At 38.2% G+C, this 15,829-nt stretch overlaps 2 protein-coding genes across 2 annotated transcripts; both read left to right on the plus strand.

Moving 5' to 3' along the window:
* Window positions 1-9,682: 9,682 nt before the first annotated feature.
* On the plus strand, window positions 9,683-11,018 carry LOC145073128 (large ribosomal subunit protein eL19y-like). Its single transcript, XM_079019687.1, has 5 exons — window positions 9,683-9,849; window positions 10,114-10,236; window positions 10,323-10,636; window positions 10,714-10,775; window positions 10,858-11,018. Exons 1-5 carry the CDS (start codon window positions 9,738-9,740, stop codon window positions 10,880-10,882), a joined length of 636 nt encoding a protein of 211 aa, XP_078875813.1. The 5' UTR covers window positions 9,683-9,737; the 3' UTR covers window positions 10,883-11,018.
* A 1,233-nt stretch (window positions 11,019-12,251) lies between these two features.
* LOC145073008 (uncharacterized) lies at window positions 12,252-13,301 on the plus strand. The gene has a single exon (XM_079019551.1). It carries the CDS (start codon window positions 12,252-12,254, stop codon window positions 13,299-13,301), a length of 1,050 nt encoding a protein of 349 aa, XP_078875677.1.
* The last annotated feature ends 2,528 nt before the right edge of the window (window positions 13,302-15,829 follow it).

Consider the following 15,829-nt stretch of genomic DNA (forward strand, 5'->3'; position numbering starts at 1 on the left):
TGTAATGGTCTAGGTTAACCTTTGTAACCCGTTTTGAAATAATAAGATTGTATTATTTGAGTATTATGTGTTTTATGCTTAATTGCTTAATTATGTCGTTTGATTAATTAAGAATAAAAATAAGCGTCAAAAATTTAAGTGTAAATAAACTTAATATCTTTGGTTAATGTTGTAGTAGTTGAAACGAGGTTTCCGAATATATATAGAACGCCCAAATCTGACTTCGTATGAGGAAGTTATGATTTATCGAAGTTCCGGCTTAGCGGTATGCAGTCTGAAATACTCGATTTGAGATCGAGCGGTTTTTAGCCGAAGCAATCTAAATGAGAATCGAAGATCTCATTGTTGGTATCGAAGCGATAAAAAGTTAGGCGAGAACGGACGTCAAACGAAGAAGTTATGAATTTATAACGAAAGTTTCTGTCCCGGCCTATTAAAAATAATTAATAAAAATAAAGTCAAAATTAGTCGACGGAGTCTAAACGAAAGTCGTAGAGCGTGGTCTCACCTTTCCGTGGGTATAAAGAACATCGAAAACGGAGTTCGTATGAAGAAGTTATGAATTTCCGAAGTTTATTAATCATTTTGTATTTAAATTTAATTATAAATTCGGAGGTATTATCCGAAGACGAGTCACTGGTGTGATCCGGAGTACGCCCTGCGTACGAGGGTACGCTACCGCGTACTCAGCATAGTGTCGACACTTCGGATGACGCATGCAGTGACGATTTCGGAAGCAGTACGCGCTGCGTACTACAGTACGCCCCGCGTACTCCGAGGCTCCAGCCTCTATAAAAGGGATCCGAAGGCAGCCGAGAGTTTTGTTCATTTCTTCTCTTCTCTCTCCCGTTTTGCATCGTTTTGCGTGCCAGAAATACCCCGAAGTCCCGGTATCATACTCTAATCCCGAAGCAAGTCCCGAGATCCCGAAGATCCCGAGAAGTGCGGTTCCCGAGTCGAAGCTCTGCCCGCGAAAAGTTCGATTTTTGTGAAGATCTTCCAGATCTGCTGAGGATTACTACTTCTATAAGCCGTAGTGTTGTCGGATCATCTTCTGATCAAGTGAGTGTATACTACCTTTCATAAACACAATAATAATACAAGTATGGTTCGAGTGTATTAAGTATATTGTTGTTTATAGGTGTGAGTGTGTAGTTATTTTCTTCTAATACAATAATATGAAGTATTTTATATAAAATACGTGCTATGTGTATATATTTGGTTGTGTTATGTGTGAATGTGTATTCACTCTCTTTTATCTTATAGATCTGATTATTTCTCTATGAGATATGTGTTATGTGTGTGTGTGTGTGTGCCTCATCTGTTATGTGATATATGTGTTGATTAAAGCATGCTATACAGGTTTTTAAACTATGTATACAAATGTATATTTTTATCTACTAATATGTTGGGTAGAACATGGGTAGACAGTTGGTGTGTAATAAACATATGAGAGGCCTCGTTGTTGTTTGATTGAGTCGTCTAGCGGAGTTTAGATGACGACCACTGGCTATTCTAGACAGTCTTGTGGAAACATTAGCAGGTTCGCCACCTGTAGGTGTTAATGAACTTGGGTGTTCATTCGCTGCACTCCATCCCCCTCATGGTTGCCTTATTTGACTTATATTGCTGAGGTACCCCCGAAGCATGTGTTGTCGCCCCGATGAAATATTCTTAGACTGGGTCCCTTATGTTAGTTGTTTTAGGGACATTAAAGTGAGAATAACGGGAATGGGTAATTGGGCTATTGTTGGTTGGTGAAAATTAAATATGATATTTATTGTGGGTTGAAAACCCTATATGCTCACCAGGCTCCCAAGCCTGACCCACTCAGTTTTAAATTGTATTACAGGAAGTGGCGGAAGGGCATGAGATGGATAAACCATCAAGTTGTTTTGTTTACAAGTCTGCATATGTTTATATTTGTTATATGACTTGTAATGTATTCGTTTATGCTTATTGGTCTGTATCGGAACATGACACCCCGAGTTTTGATTATAATGAAAATACATTTCTTTTATGAAATGCTTTGGTAAACATTGCTTTATCATGCTTTGTTTTTGGGAACAAATTCCGCAACCCTTTCAAATCAAAAGGATTTACTCTGAAAATATTTAAAAGCATAAATGAAAATCGGTCTTTTCTGGCCGAGATTTTGGGGATGTCACACATTTTATATGTGCTTATTATTTGTGTTCCTGATATCTATGCTAGATGAACGATTTATACATGTTTTACGTGATTTAAACTGTATATGTACTTTTATACCTATAAATATATTAGGTAAAAGATGGGTAGACGAATGATGAGAGATGAAAGATGATATAAATGATAAAAGGTGAAAGATGATGAGAAGCCTTGAATTTAAAGTTGATCCAGTCATCTAGCAGAGTATAGATGACGACAACGAACTATTCTAGACAGTCCAGTGGAACGCTAGTAGGCTCACAGCCTGTAGGTGTTTTTGAACTATGTGTTCACCATATTTACTCTAAAAACCCTGACAACTATAGACTTAGTGTCATATAAATGAACATTGGCAGTCATGGATTTAGTGCCTAATAGATAACATTGGCAGTTGTGCCTAATAGATCACATTGGCAGCTATAGACTTAGTGCCCGTTTGATAAACCCTGGCAGTGATGAACTTCGTGCCTATTCCTTAAGACAATCCTTATGAATAAATCAATGATGAATATATGATTTTTAGGGTAGATCCTTAAGAATAAATAAGATAATGGGGATGAGAAATTGGGTTAATTGTTTGATGCTTAAACATAATAATTATATTATTGTGGGTTGAAAAATCTACATACTCACCGGGTTTCTCAACATAACTCACTCAGTTTATTGTATCACAGGTCGCTATATGAAAAATGCATTTTGTTGAGAGATTCAAGGAGTATTAGGCCACTAGTTTAATTACTGTAAGGCTTGTAATATTTCGTTATGCTTATGTTTCTGTATTGACGATGGCATCCCAATGTTTTAAATAAAAATACATTTATTTGGAAATGCTTTGATAACATCTTTATCATGCTTTCTGGGGATAAATTCGGCAATACTATTTTTCAAAATGATACTCTGTTTTTTAAATAAGCATAAACAAATTGGTCTTTTCTGACTGTGAAAATGGGGGATGTCACAGAACCTAATGAGAAAACTAAAATCAAGACGGAGAAGAATACAAAGCAAAACATAATGGATGAAATTGATGATCTGTCTTTTCCTCCATAACTTCTATTTCATTTTGCTATTTCCTTGTATAAAAATGGATGCTAAAGTACGATATTAGATTTATCGATTGTTTACCTAGATAAATCTTCGTTAAAGGAGTGCAATAAGGTAAGCGAGATTTATGGATTGGTTTGAGTTTTGAAATTGAATAGAATGTGATAATTGTCAAACGACTGATTTTAAGGGATTACAATCAATCCTAATTAATTAGGGATTACGAATTTGATTTTTTTGTAAATTCTAATCAACATGATTTTATTTAAATTTGAAAGTAAAATCATAGAAAATTACATATGTCATTTTTAAAAAAATAGAAGAAAAAAAATCAAAATTATGACAAAATGACGTGTGACATACTAACTACTTTTTTATTAAGAAGGAAAGATGTGGCATATTAATTGAATTTAATTAAAAACCCCACAAAATGACATGTGGATTTAAGTTAATTTAAAAAATCACAAAATTACATGTGGCAAATTCAATAAGACGATGATATTTGGAAAAAACAGTCTTTATATATTTAGGGTAGACTTTTCAATAAAAAAGTTCGCCAAATCTATTTTTGGAGTCTAGATATGACTTAGACTCAACATTTGGAAACTAATGGTGGTCTTCCTTTTGAAAAAACGATGAACGGATTAAGAGGTTTTCGTTTTGGACATCAGTCTAACTGGTTGAGTTAAACCATCAAAGCGGTAATCCGGTATGTTTAATGTCCGGTTCAATTTTCAAAACATTGCAAAAACTACAAAACTACAAACATATGAAAATCGATTTGTAACACCCGTTTCCCATAATGGATCAACTGATGGTATAAAGGAGTCAAAGGCATGGTCTTTGAGGAAAACCATATGCCATGACGTAACATGAAGGGTGTCATGGCGTGGCATGCCAAATGAAGAGTGCATATTTCGGATGGTCACCATGACGTGACATGAAGGGTGTCACAACGTGGTGAACTTTGCAACCCAAACCCATAATTTTTAGGGTTTCCTTCGTATTTAAGGGCCTTAAATATAGGGTTAGGTCATTCTATTTAGCTTGTATCATCCCTAGATGAAACCCTAGCCTCTATTCTTTCCTTTTTGCTCTTTGATGGTGTTTTGGTCACTTGGAGGTTAAAGGAAGACTTTGTTGAAAAAAAGATCAACTAGTAAGTTTGTCTACATCTTTTGGTGCACCTTTTCGACTTGTGTAAGTCTCTAAGTTCCCATCTTCTTGGTTTATCTCTTGTGGATCTAAGTTTTGAGCCTTTTTCCTTCATGATTAGTGGTTATGATTTATTATTTGATTTGGAAAAAGTTGGCAACTTTATCACTTTTTGAGGTCCCTTGGTTATCATATGTTTCCAGATCTAGTCTCTCTTGTTTTTTGGTGCAATGCATGGAGTTTTGACTCTATTTCTGATCCCTTTTTGACCTAGTTATGGGAGAGACATGCATTGGACATGCATGTCCATAAAATAATGATTTTTATGGTTCTTTAGAAGGCAAGGAAGCCTTCTAGAAAGTTGGAGCAAATGACTTAACGAATGAAGTCCTTAATGTAAAATTTTGGCTTCTGTAGTCGCATCACGACGTGGCCAAGGAATGGTCACGACGTGGCAAAACCCAACATCGCGACTGTTTTGTCCTTGCATTCCCATGATGTAGCCAATGAAGGCTTACGACGTGGTGTTGACTTTGACTAGGTTGACCTTAAACTTTTGACAAGTTTGAATTAGGGTCAAACTTGGAGGATTTGGTTGTTGATTGATTATTTATTTGTCTCGGTGTTAGTTGGTTCGAGTGATTGATCAGTGCAAGGAGTTAGTGTGTTGTTGTGCTTCTCCAGTTTTGCAATTAAGGTGAGTTTCTCGTTATGCCATGTATTCCATTTTATATCATTTGCATGGTAGGATAGATGTACTGTTAGAATACAAGTATGTTAGTGACCTAGGGTAAGTTATGGTTATGCCTTGCAGCTTAGAACACTTAGTGCTTTAGTACGCTAGACCGATAGGATTTTGCATGTTGATTGTATGGTATTGTTGGGAGTTATGATTGGTTAAGGTATAGTTGATAATGGGAATGTACTATGTTAGTTTAGGCATGTGTTTATGCTATATGATTATGTGGTAGTGATAGTTTGGGTTTTGTGTAGTCTAAGTTGGAGAGCCTAAGAACCCTTGATTTAATCCATGATTGTGATGTTACTGTCTAATTGTTTGCACTTGGGTGGATCATCTGCTCAACTGTTTATCTGATTTCTAACTACATATGACCTTATATCTTGTATGGAAGACCAAGAGGTGACTCCTGGCAGTGGAGGTTGGGTCAGGCCTATTTACTTACTCATTAGGCGGGCCCCATTATGTACAGTTGGGTGGGGGTCATTATGTATGGTTGGGCGGAGCCCGTTATGTGAGTTGGGTTGGGCCCGTTACGTGATATATGTATATGACTAGGAGATTTGGTTGCTCGATGCTAGAGTTGAGATATTGTGTAGATACATTGCATGTATGATGGGATATGTGGTATATCAGAGAACTCAGTAAGCTTTATGATTACAGTTGTTGATTAAACATTTTTGCAGGTTGTTCGTGTGAAGAGCTTGGCGCATCGAAGATGTTCGTTTCCACGGTTTGTAAATTTAACTCTGATAGTGTATGGTTTCAATCAATCAAATGTTACGCAATGATTTTTGAAGCAAATGTGTAATTGGTTGAAAAATCTCTTTGTAATTTCGGGACGTTACACGATTTTTCATGTCATCAACTATGTACAGGAATAACTATTTCATCATTCGGAACCGAACTCTAAAATTTACACCATATACGACATCATCAACAAAATAGCCTTGCACAAAATAATTGATTTCAAATACGTGATTTTTATGGATATGTTGTTCCCGCACCTCTAACTAGTCACTTTAGCAGTTTAGCCCATCATATACAACTTATATATTTATAAAAATATATCATTTACATACCGAAGATCATAAAAGTGTGTTACGTGAAGCTCTTTTTAGGGATGTTGGTCTATTTACGGCAGTGGAAGAAACTTTGAAGGCCTTTGGTCAATGGATGTATGGGGAGTGTATGACTTTGCAGGCTCTTAGCTGTTATTGTCATCACCCGGGTGGTCGTGTGAGGTTTCTTACGGGGAATGACGGTTCAAGTCGTTATATTGTCGGTATCCCAAAGCCGTCAAATAACGAGTCGGTGACAAATGCTCTTGGAGGTTTGGTTTTTGATGTTGCGCTCCTTAATCGGGTTTCTAAAGAGCCTATCACTACTGTCAAGAGTATCCCCCATAGTTGTCGTCTTGCTTTCTCTCGGGCTTTGAAGACCGCTCTTTACAAGGTGATTGCCCAACCTGGCTCAGTTGAGGCATGGATGTGTTTGTTACTTCTCCCCCGATGCACATTGCAGGTGTTTAGACCCAAAAATAGACAAGAATGTAGGTCTGGGAATAGAAAATCTTTACAGCAAAGCTCCATCCTGAAATCCTTGGATACATGGGGGAAAGAGGGTGGTATCACGAAGTTAGTTCAAAATATGTTAGACAATCCTGAGGTTGGAGCTATGAGACAGGGTGGAGGCATCCTTTAGAAGGAGGCTATATCAAGTAACACCAACATCAAACAGTGCCTCCGTAAGGTTGCAGATGGTCATTTTACCGCAGCAGTGAAAGTGTTATGCTCATCGGGTGTTGCACCATATAATGGTGATACTATTAAAGCTTTGGAGGACAAACACCCTTTCAGACCACCCCCATCCATGCCGAGCCCTATAATTTCTGAACCTCCCCTTGTAGCCAACTTTGATTGTGTATTTAGTTGCATCAAATCCTTCCCTAAAGGAACTTCTTGCGGGAGAGATGGCTTGAGGGCTCAACACTTACTAGACGCCCTTTATGGAGAAGGGTCTGCTATTGCCACATATCTCATACATGCTATCACTCCAGTTGTTAATTTATGGTTAGAAGGAAGATGTCCAACCATTTTGGCAGAGTTTGTTGCATCCGCTCCTCTCACGCCTCTACTTAAACCTGACAACGGAATCCGTCCGATTGTAGTAGGCACTATATGGAGACGCCTGGTTTCCAAGGTTGCCATGAAAGGTGTGGGTAAAGAAATGGACAAGTACCTTAATGATTTTTAGTTTGGGGTTGGTGTACCTGGCGGTGCTGAGGCTGTGTTACACAATGCCAATAGGGTGTTGAGTGAACACCATGCTAATGGGTCTCTTGTAATGATGACTGTGGATTTTTCGAATGCCTTTAACCTAGTGGATCATTCAGCATTGCTCCACGAGGTTAAGAAGATGTGCCCTTCCATTTCTTTGTGGGTGAATTTCTTGTACGGGCAAGCAGCGAGACTTTATATCGGAGACCAACATATATGGTCTGCCACTGGGGTGCAGCAAGGTGACCCCTTGGTCCTTCTTCTTTTTTCCCTTGTTTTGCATCCGCTTGTGCACAAGATTAGAGACAATTGTAAGCTCCTTCTCCATGCTTGGTACCTAGATGATGGGACTGTCATTGGGGATTCAGAGGAGGTGGCTAGAGTGTTGAACATAATTCGGTTGCATGGTCCAGGTTTGGGTCTCGAGTTGAACATCAAGAAAACGGAGATTTTTTGGCCCTCATGTGATGGTAGGAAGCTTCGGGCTGATTTATTCCCTACGGAGATAGGGAGACCTTCTTTGGGGGTGAAACTCCTTGGGGGGGGTGTTAGCAGAGACGTGGGGTTTATTAGCGGGCTGGCCATGAAAAGAGTGGTCAATGCTGTTGATTTGATGGGCCTTCTTCCACAACTATGTGACCCACAGAGTGAGCTCCTTTTGCTTCGATCATGTATGGGCATTGCAAAACTTTTCTTTGGTTTAAGAACATGTCAGCCGGTACACATAGAAGAGGCAGCGTTATTCTTTGACAAGGGATTGCACAGGTCTATCGAGGATATGGTGGTATGTGGAGGCCCCTTCTTTGGAGACATTCAGTGGCGCTTGGCTTCCTTACCTATTCGTTTTGGTGGTTTGGGTTTGTACTCGGCCTACGAGGTTTCCTCTTACACATTTGTAGCCTCGAGGGCCCAATCTTGGGCATTACAATACCACATCTTACGTGACAGTGACATATGTGGTATGGACTCGGATTATCTATGTGCTATGACTCGTCTCCGTGATACGATTCCGGGATTTGACTGTAGCGGTTTCACTAATAAGGACACCGCCCCCCCTAAATCCCAAAAAGTTTTGGCGTGTGCCCTTTTTAGCAAAATCGTCCAAGATATGGAAGTCAACTTCGAGATGACTGTCAGACAGAAAGCAGTCCTTGAGTGTCTGTGGGCGCCTCATGCTCAAGATTTTCTGCTAACTATCCCTATTGATGGTCTTGGCCAACATATGTCTCCTGTGGAGCACCGAACTATCCTTCGTTACCGCCTCATGATTCCCATATTCCCAATTGACGAGATATGCCCAGTTTGTCGCAAGGCATGTTTGGATACTTTTGGGGAACACGCGGTTCATTGTAGAGAGCTCCCTGGTTTCAAGTATAGACATGATGTGGTTCGGGATGTTCTCTTTGATGCTTGTCGGCGTGCTGGTATATCTGTGAAGAAAGAAGCGCCAATGAACTTTTTGACGGACCCGCAGGATGGCAGGTCCACACTTAGACCGGCTGACATTTTGGTCTTTGGATGGATAGGAGGGAAGCATGCGTGCGTGGATCTTACTGGTGTATCTCCTCTCGTTGGTTTGGGGAGCGGAGGTTTCGCAGCTGGGCATGCCGCTTTGAAAGCCGCTGCGTGCAAAGTGGTAAAGCACGACAATGCATGTAGAGAAAATCAACATGTGTTTGTTCCTTTTGCATTCGATACATTTGATTTTTTCGCACCAGAGGCGGTGGAGCTCCTTAACAGAGTCCAACGGGTTATGCATTCTAATGTCATATCTCCTAGATCCACAAATGTTGTTTTCAAAAGAATAGGTTTTGCCATCCAAAAAGAGCTAGCGGCGCAGTTTGTTGCCCATTTGCCTTCAATCGATATGTATTGACTTCCAAAATGTAATAGACTAATGTGTGAAAATAATAAACCAGCAACATCTAGTATTCTAAGTAAAAATAGAATAAATATAGTGTTGGTTATCTCATCACACAATCATGTAATTAATTTCTTAAACTACATAACTTAAAAGTTTGTTGGTTGTAATATATTTTATTGAAAGATAACTCTCGTGTTTTTTTTATTTTTTTTTTATTTTTTTTTATTTAAATATCAATATTGTGGTGTGCATATGCTGTTGGGAAAGAAAGAAAAAGGTAGACTAAAAATCAATCAGTTTACAATCCATTGGGCCGCCAATCTTCTAGATGAGAAAGCCCCACAGCCACTTGATAGACATAGTTGAGCCCAAGGGGAAGTGGATATCGATTATAATATATAAGCGCTATTATTTACCACACATACAAAACCCTAGTCATCTTATTCGCAGACGCAGCCGTGAAAGGGAAATGGTGTCGCTGAAGCTACAGAAGAGGCTCGCCGCCAGCGTCCTCAAGTGTGGAAGAGGAAAGGTTTGGCTCGATCCCAATGAAGGCAATGAGATCTCCATGGCCAACTCTCGTATGTTCCTACTCTCCTTCGTTTTCATTTACTTTCCTCATTACTGATTGTCTTGTTTTTTTTTTTTATGTGAACTCTGTTACTGCTCATAAATTAAATTTCACAGACAGGCGATTTGTTTTTCTTTATGGTCTTTTGTTCAGTTTTGCAACATGATTGAATATCACATATTAGGATAGGTCTATGATAAGATGGTCTACTATTTTTATATATGATTCATGGCTTTATGATTGATGTAAAATGAGGCATGTTTATTGTTTTCAGGTCAAAACATCAGGAAGTTGGTGAAGGATGGATTTATCATCAGGAAGCCAACGAAGATTCACTCCCGATCTCGAGCAAGGCGCATGAAGGAGGCTAAGAGAAAAGGACGTCATTCTGGATATGGTATTTTGATATTTTGAATGAAAAGTTGTAAATCTGTGTTGTGTGTGTGTGTGTGTGATCTGATTGTGTGAGGTTGAACTGTTAAGGTAAGCGTAAGGGAACCAGGGAGGCGCGTCTGCCAACTAAGATTCTATGGATGAGAAGGATGAGGGTGTTGAGGAGATTGCTGAGAAAGTACCGAGAGTCGAAGAAGATTGACAAGCATATGTACCATGACATGTACATGAAGGTTAAAGGTAATGTTTTCAAGAACAAGCGTGTGTTGATGGAGAGCATCCACAAGTCAAAGGCTGAGAAGGCCAGAGAGAAGACTTTATCTGACCAGTTTGAGGCCAAACGTGCCAAGAATAAGGCAAGCAGGGAAAGGAAGATGGCCAGAAGAGAGGAACGTTTGGCACAGGTATATATTATTTATATTTACATTAAAGTTTGTCATTGATTTTGCTTCATTCTTTCTTACTTTTATTTTGGTTTCAGGGTCCTCAGGAGAGAGCACCTGCACCTACACCTACACCTACACCTGCTACACAACCTGCACAGTGAGTGTTGTTGCTGTTTATGTATTTACTTTTCATTATACTGTATGAATTTTGCTTGATGTGAAAATGCCTTTTATTTCAGGGCAACAAAGAAATCCAAGAAGTGAGATCTCTTCAGTTTATTATACTTGCTTATTGGATGTCTTTACTAGCCTTGCGTTTTATCTTAGTTATTTGTTTGTCATTGTTTTGTTTTGTTTGGGAATATTTCTATTTAGAAGGAGATTAAAGCACTTGATACAATGAATTTTGTCTGCATACTATTCTATTTTTGTGTTTATTTTTTTGCAAGTACCCGCAGTCAAATCTTAAAACATATGGTTTGTGGCTCTTTGGATTCTGTTCAAACAGCAGAATGGAGGTTTGTTTGTTGATTTTATGAGCGAGTGAATAAAACTCTTCCCATCTTTTGACCCTTTTTGGAATCATTTGGCAATGAAGAACAGCCAAACTAAGTGTAATGGAACACGATTGTTTGGATGGCAAAATGCAGTTTATTAGAATAGACGAACATTTGATTGTTGAATGCCTTATATTCCTAAAGAAAACAAAATTAATTATATTGTAACTCATCATAACTCCTCTTATTCCATTGAATTGAATCGTATGAAATTTGAACCAAAGATTTGGAATTTTTACTCATCATTGGTGTTTTAGTATCGTTATATAATTAGGATGACCTCATGGTTTTACCAAAAATGAGCGAGGTCAAAGTGTTTATTATGTTTAAACAAGTATGTATGTCTTTACTAGCAAAATGATCTTTGACCCTTATCTTTTTTTTTTTTTTTTATGTGTTTATTATACCATTGAACTTAATAATCCTGCTCACCAAAACCTTCGCTACCGGTTAAACTCATTTGGTCCCTTATCTTTTTTTTTTGTGTGTTTATTATACCATTGAACTTAATAATCCTGCTCACTAAAACCCTCGCTACCGGTTATCATTTGTTTTGCCGTTTATCTCGTTTAATTAGAGATGACATGTCGTATTATGTGGACCTAGAACACATTGCAAACCCTTTTCTTCTTCATCCCATTTTCTCCTTACAGTTACGGTTTAATAGAAGAATACAGTTATGAAATTGAAGAAAAGTAGTGAATGCGAGTGTTATAGTGAAGATGGCCTCCAATTACAAACTCCGTAAGTATTTGACAGTTTATGTACATTATAATGGTTTTTTCGCACCAAAACCATTAGTGTACTTGAACGCTGTTGTTGTTTCAATCTCTGATGTCGATTTTGGTGCAATGGATCTCAAAGAGTTTAAGTTGTTTGTTGCAAAGTTGATTGAAGGCAGTTGCGATAATGTATATTACTGCACTAGAAATAAACCATTGGCAGAGGGTATTAGGAGAATTGGGAATGATGCTGACTACTATAAGTTTATTGAAACGAGTTATAGTGATGAAGCTGGTCTAAGAATGAATATGTATATAGACCATGAAAATGAAGATGTACTTGATTGAGCTGATATGGAAGTACTAGAAGATGGTGAAGAGTATTATTCTGACCCAGACGTGGATGATCATAAATATTCACAACTTTCTGATGATATTCCATATGAGCATGAAGCAGATGGTTACATTCCTTCTCTTGACAAGATTGTTGGTGATGAATTCTTACATCGGGCGTCAGGTATTTCTAAGGATAAAAATGATGAGCTTGAAACTGATGAGGTTGAAACCAACAATGGGGATGACAAACTAGTGTACCTTGTCCATAATGAGAACCAGAAATGGGACAAAATGGTGCCAATTCTAGGTATGAGATTCTCTAACCCCTTAGAATTGAAAATTTGTTTGACTTATTATGCAGTGAAGAATGGGTACAATCTTTATTATGAGAAAAATGATGGTCAGAGGTTATTAGTGATATGCTGTAAAGATAGCAAGAATCCCTCTTGTCCTTTTAGACTGTGGGCTTCCTGGATGAGTAGTGAAAGTTCTTTCCAGATTAAGTCCTTAGTTGATGACCATAACTGTTCAAAAGTCTTCAAACTTGGTTCCATTGTAACATATAAATGGATTGGAAAGCATTTTAAGAATCAACTTTTGAAGAACCCCAAAATGAGCATAAGGAAAATGAAAGCCAAAGTGAGTACAAAGTTTAACTTGATTGTTAGTGTGACTCAATGTAGAAATGCTAGGAGATATGCTTTCGATGAGATAGAGGGTAGTTTGATAGAACATTATGGTAAAGTATGGAGTTATGGTGAAGAAATAATGAGGACAAATCCTGGTTCAACAGTAAAGATAGATGTGATTGTCATGCCTGATTCCACCACTTACTTTTCTAAAATGTATGTTTGTTTTAAGGATGTGAGGGATGGTTGGATTGCAGCATGTAGGAGGGTAATAAGGGTAGATGGTTGTTTTTTAAAGGGTATATGTAGAGGCCAACTGTTAGCAGCTATGGGCAGGGATGCAAACAACCACATCTTCCCAATTACATGGGCTGTGGTGGCAGTAGAAAACAAGGAAACATGGAAGTGGTTTCTTGTAACGCCCGTAGGACCATACTAGTCAATTTAGAGGCAACAAGTGTCGAAAATGAATTTTCTTCAAATGATTATTTAGAATAAATAATCTTAACCATGTTGTAGTATATGTTACAAGGTTTCCGTACATATAAAGAGCGCCGAAATCCGAGTTATAACGAAGAAGTTATGACCCGACGAAGTTTCGCGGCGGTACCGACTCAATACCGGGAAGCGTAAATAGTAAATTTACGATAGAGCGAGTTTTAGCCTTAGAAATCTAAACAAAATTCGTAGAATACGTTAAACCGAGAGCGTCCATAAAAAGAACGCCCAAATCTGACTTCGTATGACGAATTTATGATTTTTCGAAGTTTTTGCTTAGCGGTGTACAACCCGAAATTTGAATATTAGATCGAGTGGTTTTTAGCCGACACAACCTAAACAAGAATCGAAGATCTCGTTATTTGTAGCGTAACGATAAAAAGACAGACGAAAACGGACGTCGGATGAAGAAGTTATGAAATTTTAACGGACCAATCCTGTCCCGGTCTGTTAATAATATAACTTTTAAAATAAAGTCAAAATTAGCCGACAGAGTCTAAACGAAAGCTGTAGAGTACGTTCCCACCGCCGCGTGGATATGAAGAACGTCAAAAACGGAGCTCGTACGCGAAAGTTACGAATTTTTAAAGTTGAAGCATGAAATTGCGAGACCTGATGAAGAATCGATGACGTGGCAGTGATGTAGATCGTCCGTCGCAGATCAGAGGTCGCCTCAGATTCGGACACGTCGCTCCTCGCCTACGCCCCGCGTCCGAAGTCGATACGCCCAGCGTACCTTCGCTCCTTGTCATCCGATGCACGTGTGAGACAGCTGGACCGAGGTTGGCAGTCTTATCCGGAGTTACGCCCAGCGTAACCAAAGGCTACGCTTAGCGTAGTCCGAAGCCAGCAACCTATAAATAGCTGCAAATTCTCTCGGATTTTCACAGCAAATCTTCTCTCTCTAGATTTCTTTCTCTCTTTAGGGTTCCAAATCCTCCCTAAAGTCTAGGTGAACCCCTAGCACCCGAAGGAAGCCCCGAGGCTCTCAGAGTCCCGAGAAAAAGGGTCTTTCGGTTTCGGAAACGCTGCTCCAAGCGAAGCCCGGTTTTCGATAAAACCCGCTGTAAGTGAGCTACACCTATGCTCTTTTAATATAGTTTTCAAATAATTATAGTAATGTTATTAGGTCCTTCAAAATAATTATTTGGGCTATTATTATGAGTTATATAGAGTGTTGTTTAACGCTTATATAATAATAATAATAATAATAATAATAATAATAATAATAATAATCATAATAATAATAATAATAATAGCTAGACTATTAAATTAGTCTCGGTGAATATTAAACTAAACCCTAGTGGTAATGATACTAGGTTTTGTCGAGGAAAATTGTTTTAAGAGTTATGGAGTACTGTCCGAGGACCGAGTCACCACCGTATCAGGTGAGTGGATAGTCCCTTTCATCTTACACATAGACATGAAGTATTTTAATATAAATTACGTGCTATGTGTGCATATTGTCTGAATACTCGTTGTCTATGCTGGTGAAAGATCTTTATGCATGTTTTAAATGATTTAAACGATATCCATATTTTATATATACAAATATGTTGGGTATGACATGGGTAGATGAATGATGAGAGATAAAAGATGATGTGAGTAAACATTGGTAGCTATAGACTTAGTGCCTAATAAATAACATCGGCAGCTATGAACTTAGTGCCTATTGGACAAACACTGGTAGCTATGGACTTAGTACCTATTAGATAAACACTGGTAGCTATGGATTTAGTACCCGATGAATAAACTATAGCAGCTATGGAATTAGTGCTTTATGAACGAGCATTGGCAGCTATGGATTTAGTGCCAGTCCTATAACCCTGGAAGCAAGGGACCTCGGAATAAATGAATGCATGATAGATGACTCTTAGGATAGATCCTTAAGAGTAAAGAAGATAATGGGGATGGGTAATTGGGTTGATTGTTTGATTGTTTAAACATAATAATTATAGGATTGTGGGTTGAAAACCCTATGTACTCACCAGGTTTCCCAACCTGACCCACTCAGTTTATTTATATCACAGATGTTGATATGAAGTCACATTACACTGATAGATTAAGGAGATGTAGATCACCAATGTAAATAAATATAAGTTCTGTTTATGCTTATGTTTCTGTATTGACGATGACGTCCCAAACATTTTAAAATGAATAAAATACGTTTCATCGAAAATGTTTTGATAACGTATTTATCGTGTTTTTCTGGGAACAAATTCCGCAACATTTTTATGAAAAGAAGTACTCTGATTTTTATAAAGCATAAACAAAATCGGTCTTTTCTAGCCGTGAAAATGGGGATGTCACATTTCTTGACCTCCTACTGGATGACATTGAAATGGGAATTAGTCATTGATTGACCCTCATATCAGACCAACACAAGGTATATTTTCTTTTATTTTTTGTTTGAGTTCAATGTTTTTTGTTATGTCATCCATTTCTTGTTTCTTTCAGGGATTGGTAGAG

Source organism: Lactuca serriola, chromosome 9 (genome assembly GCF_051521515.1).
Source record: "Lactuca serriola cultivar US96UC23 chromosome 9, Lser_US96UC23_V15, whole genome shotgun sequence".
Taxonomy (NCBI): Eukaryota; Viridiplantae; Streptophyta; class Magnoliopsida; order Asterales; family Asteraceae; genus Lactuca; species Lactuca serriola.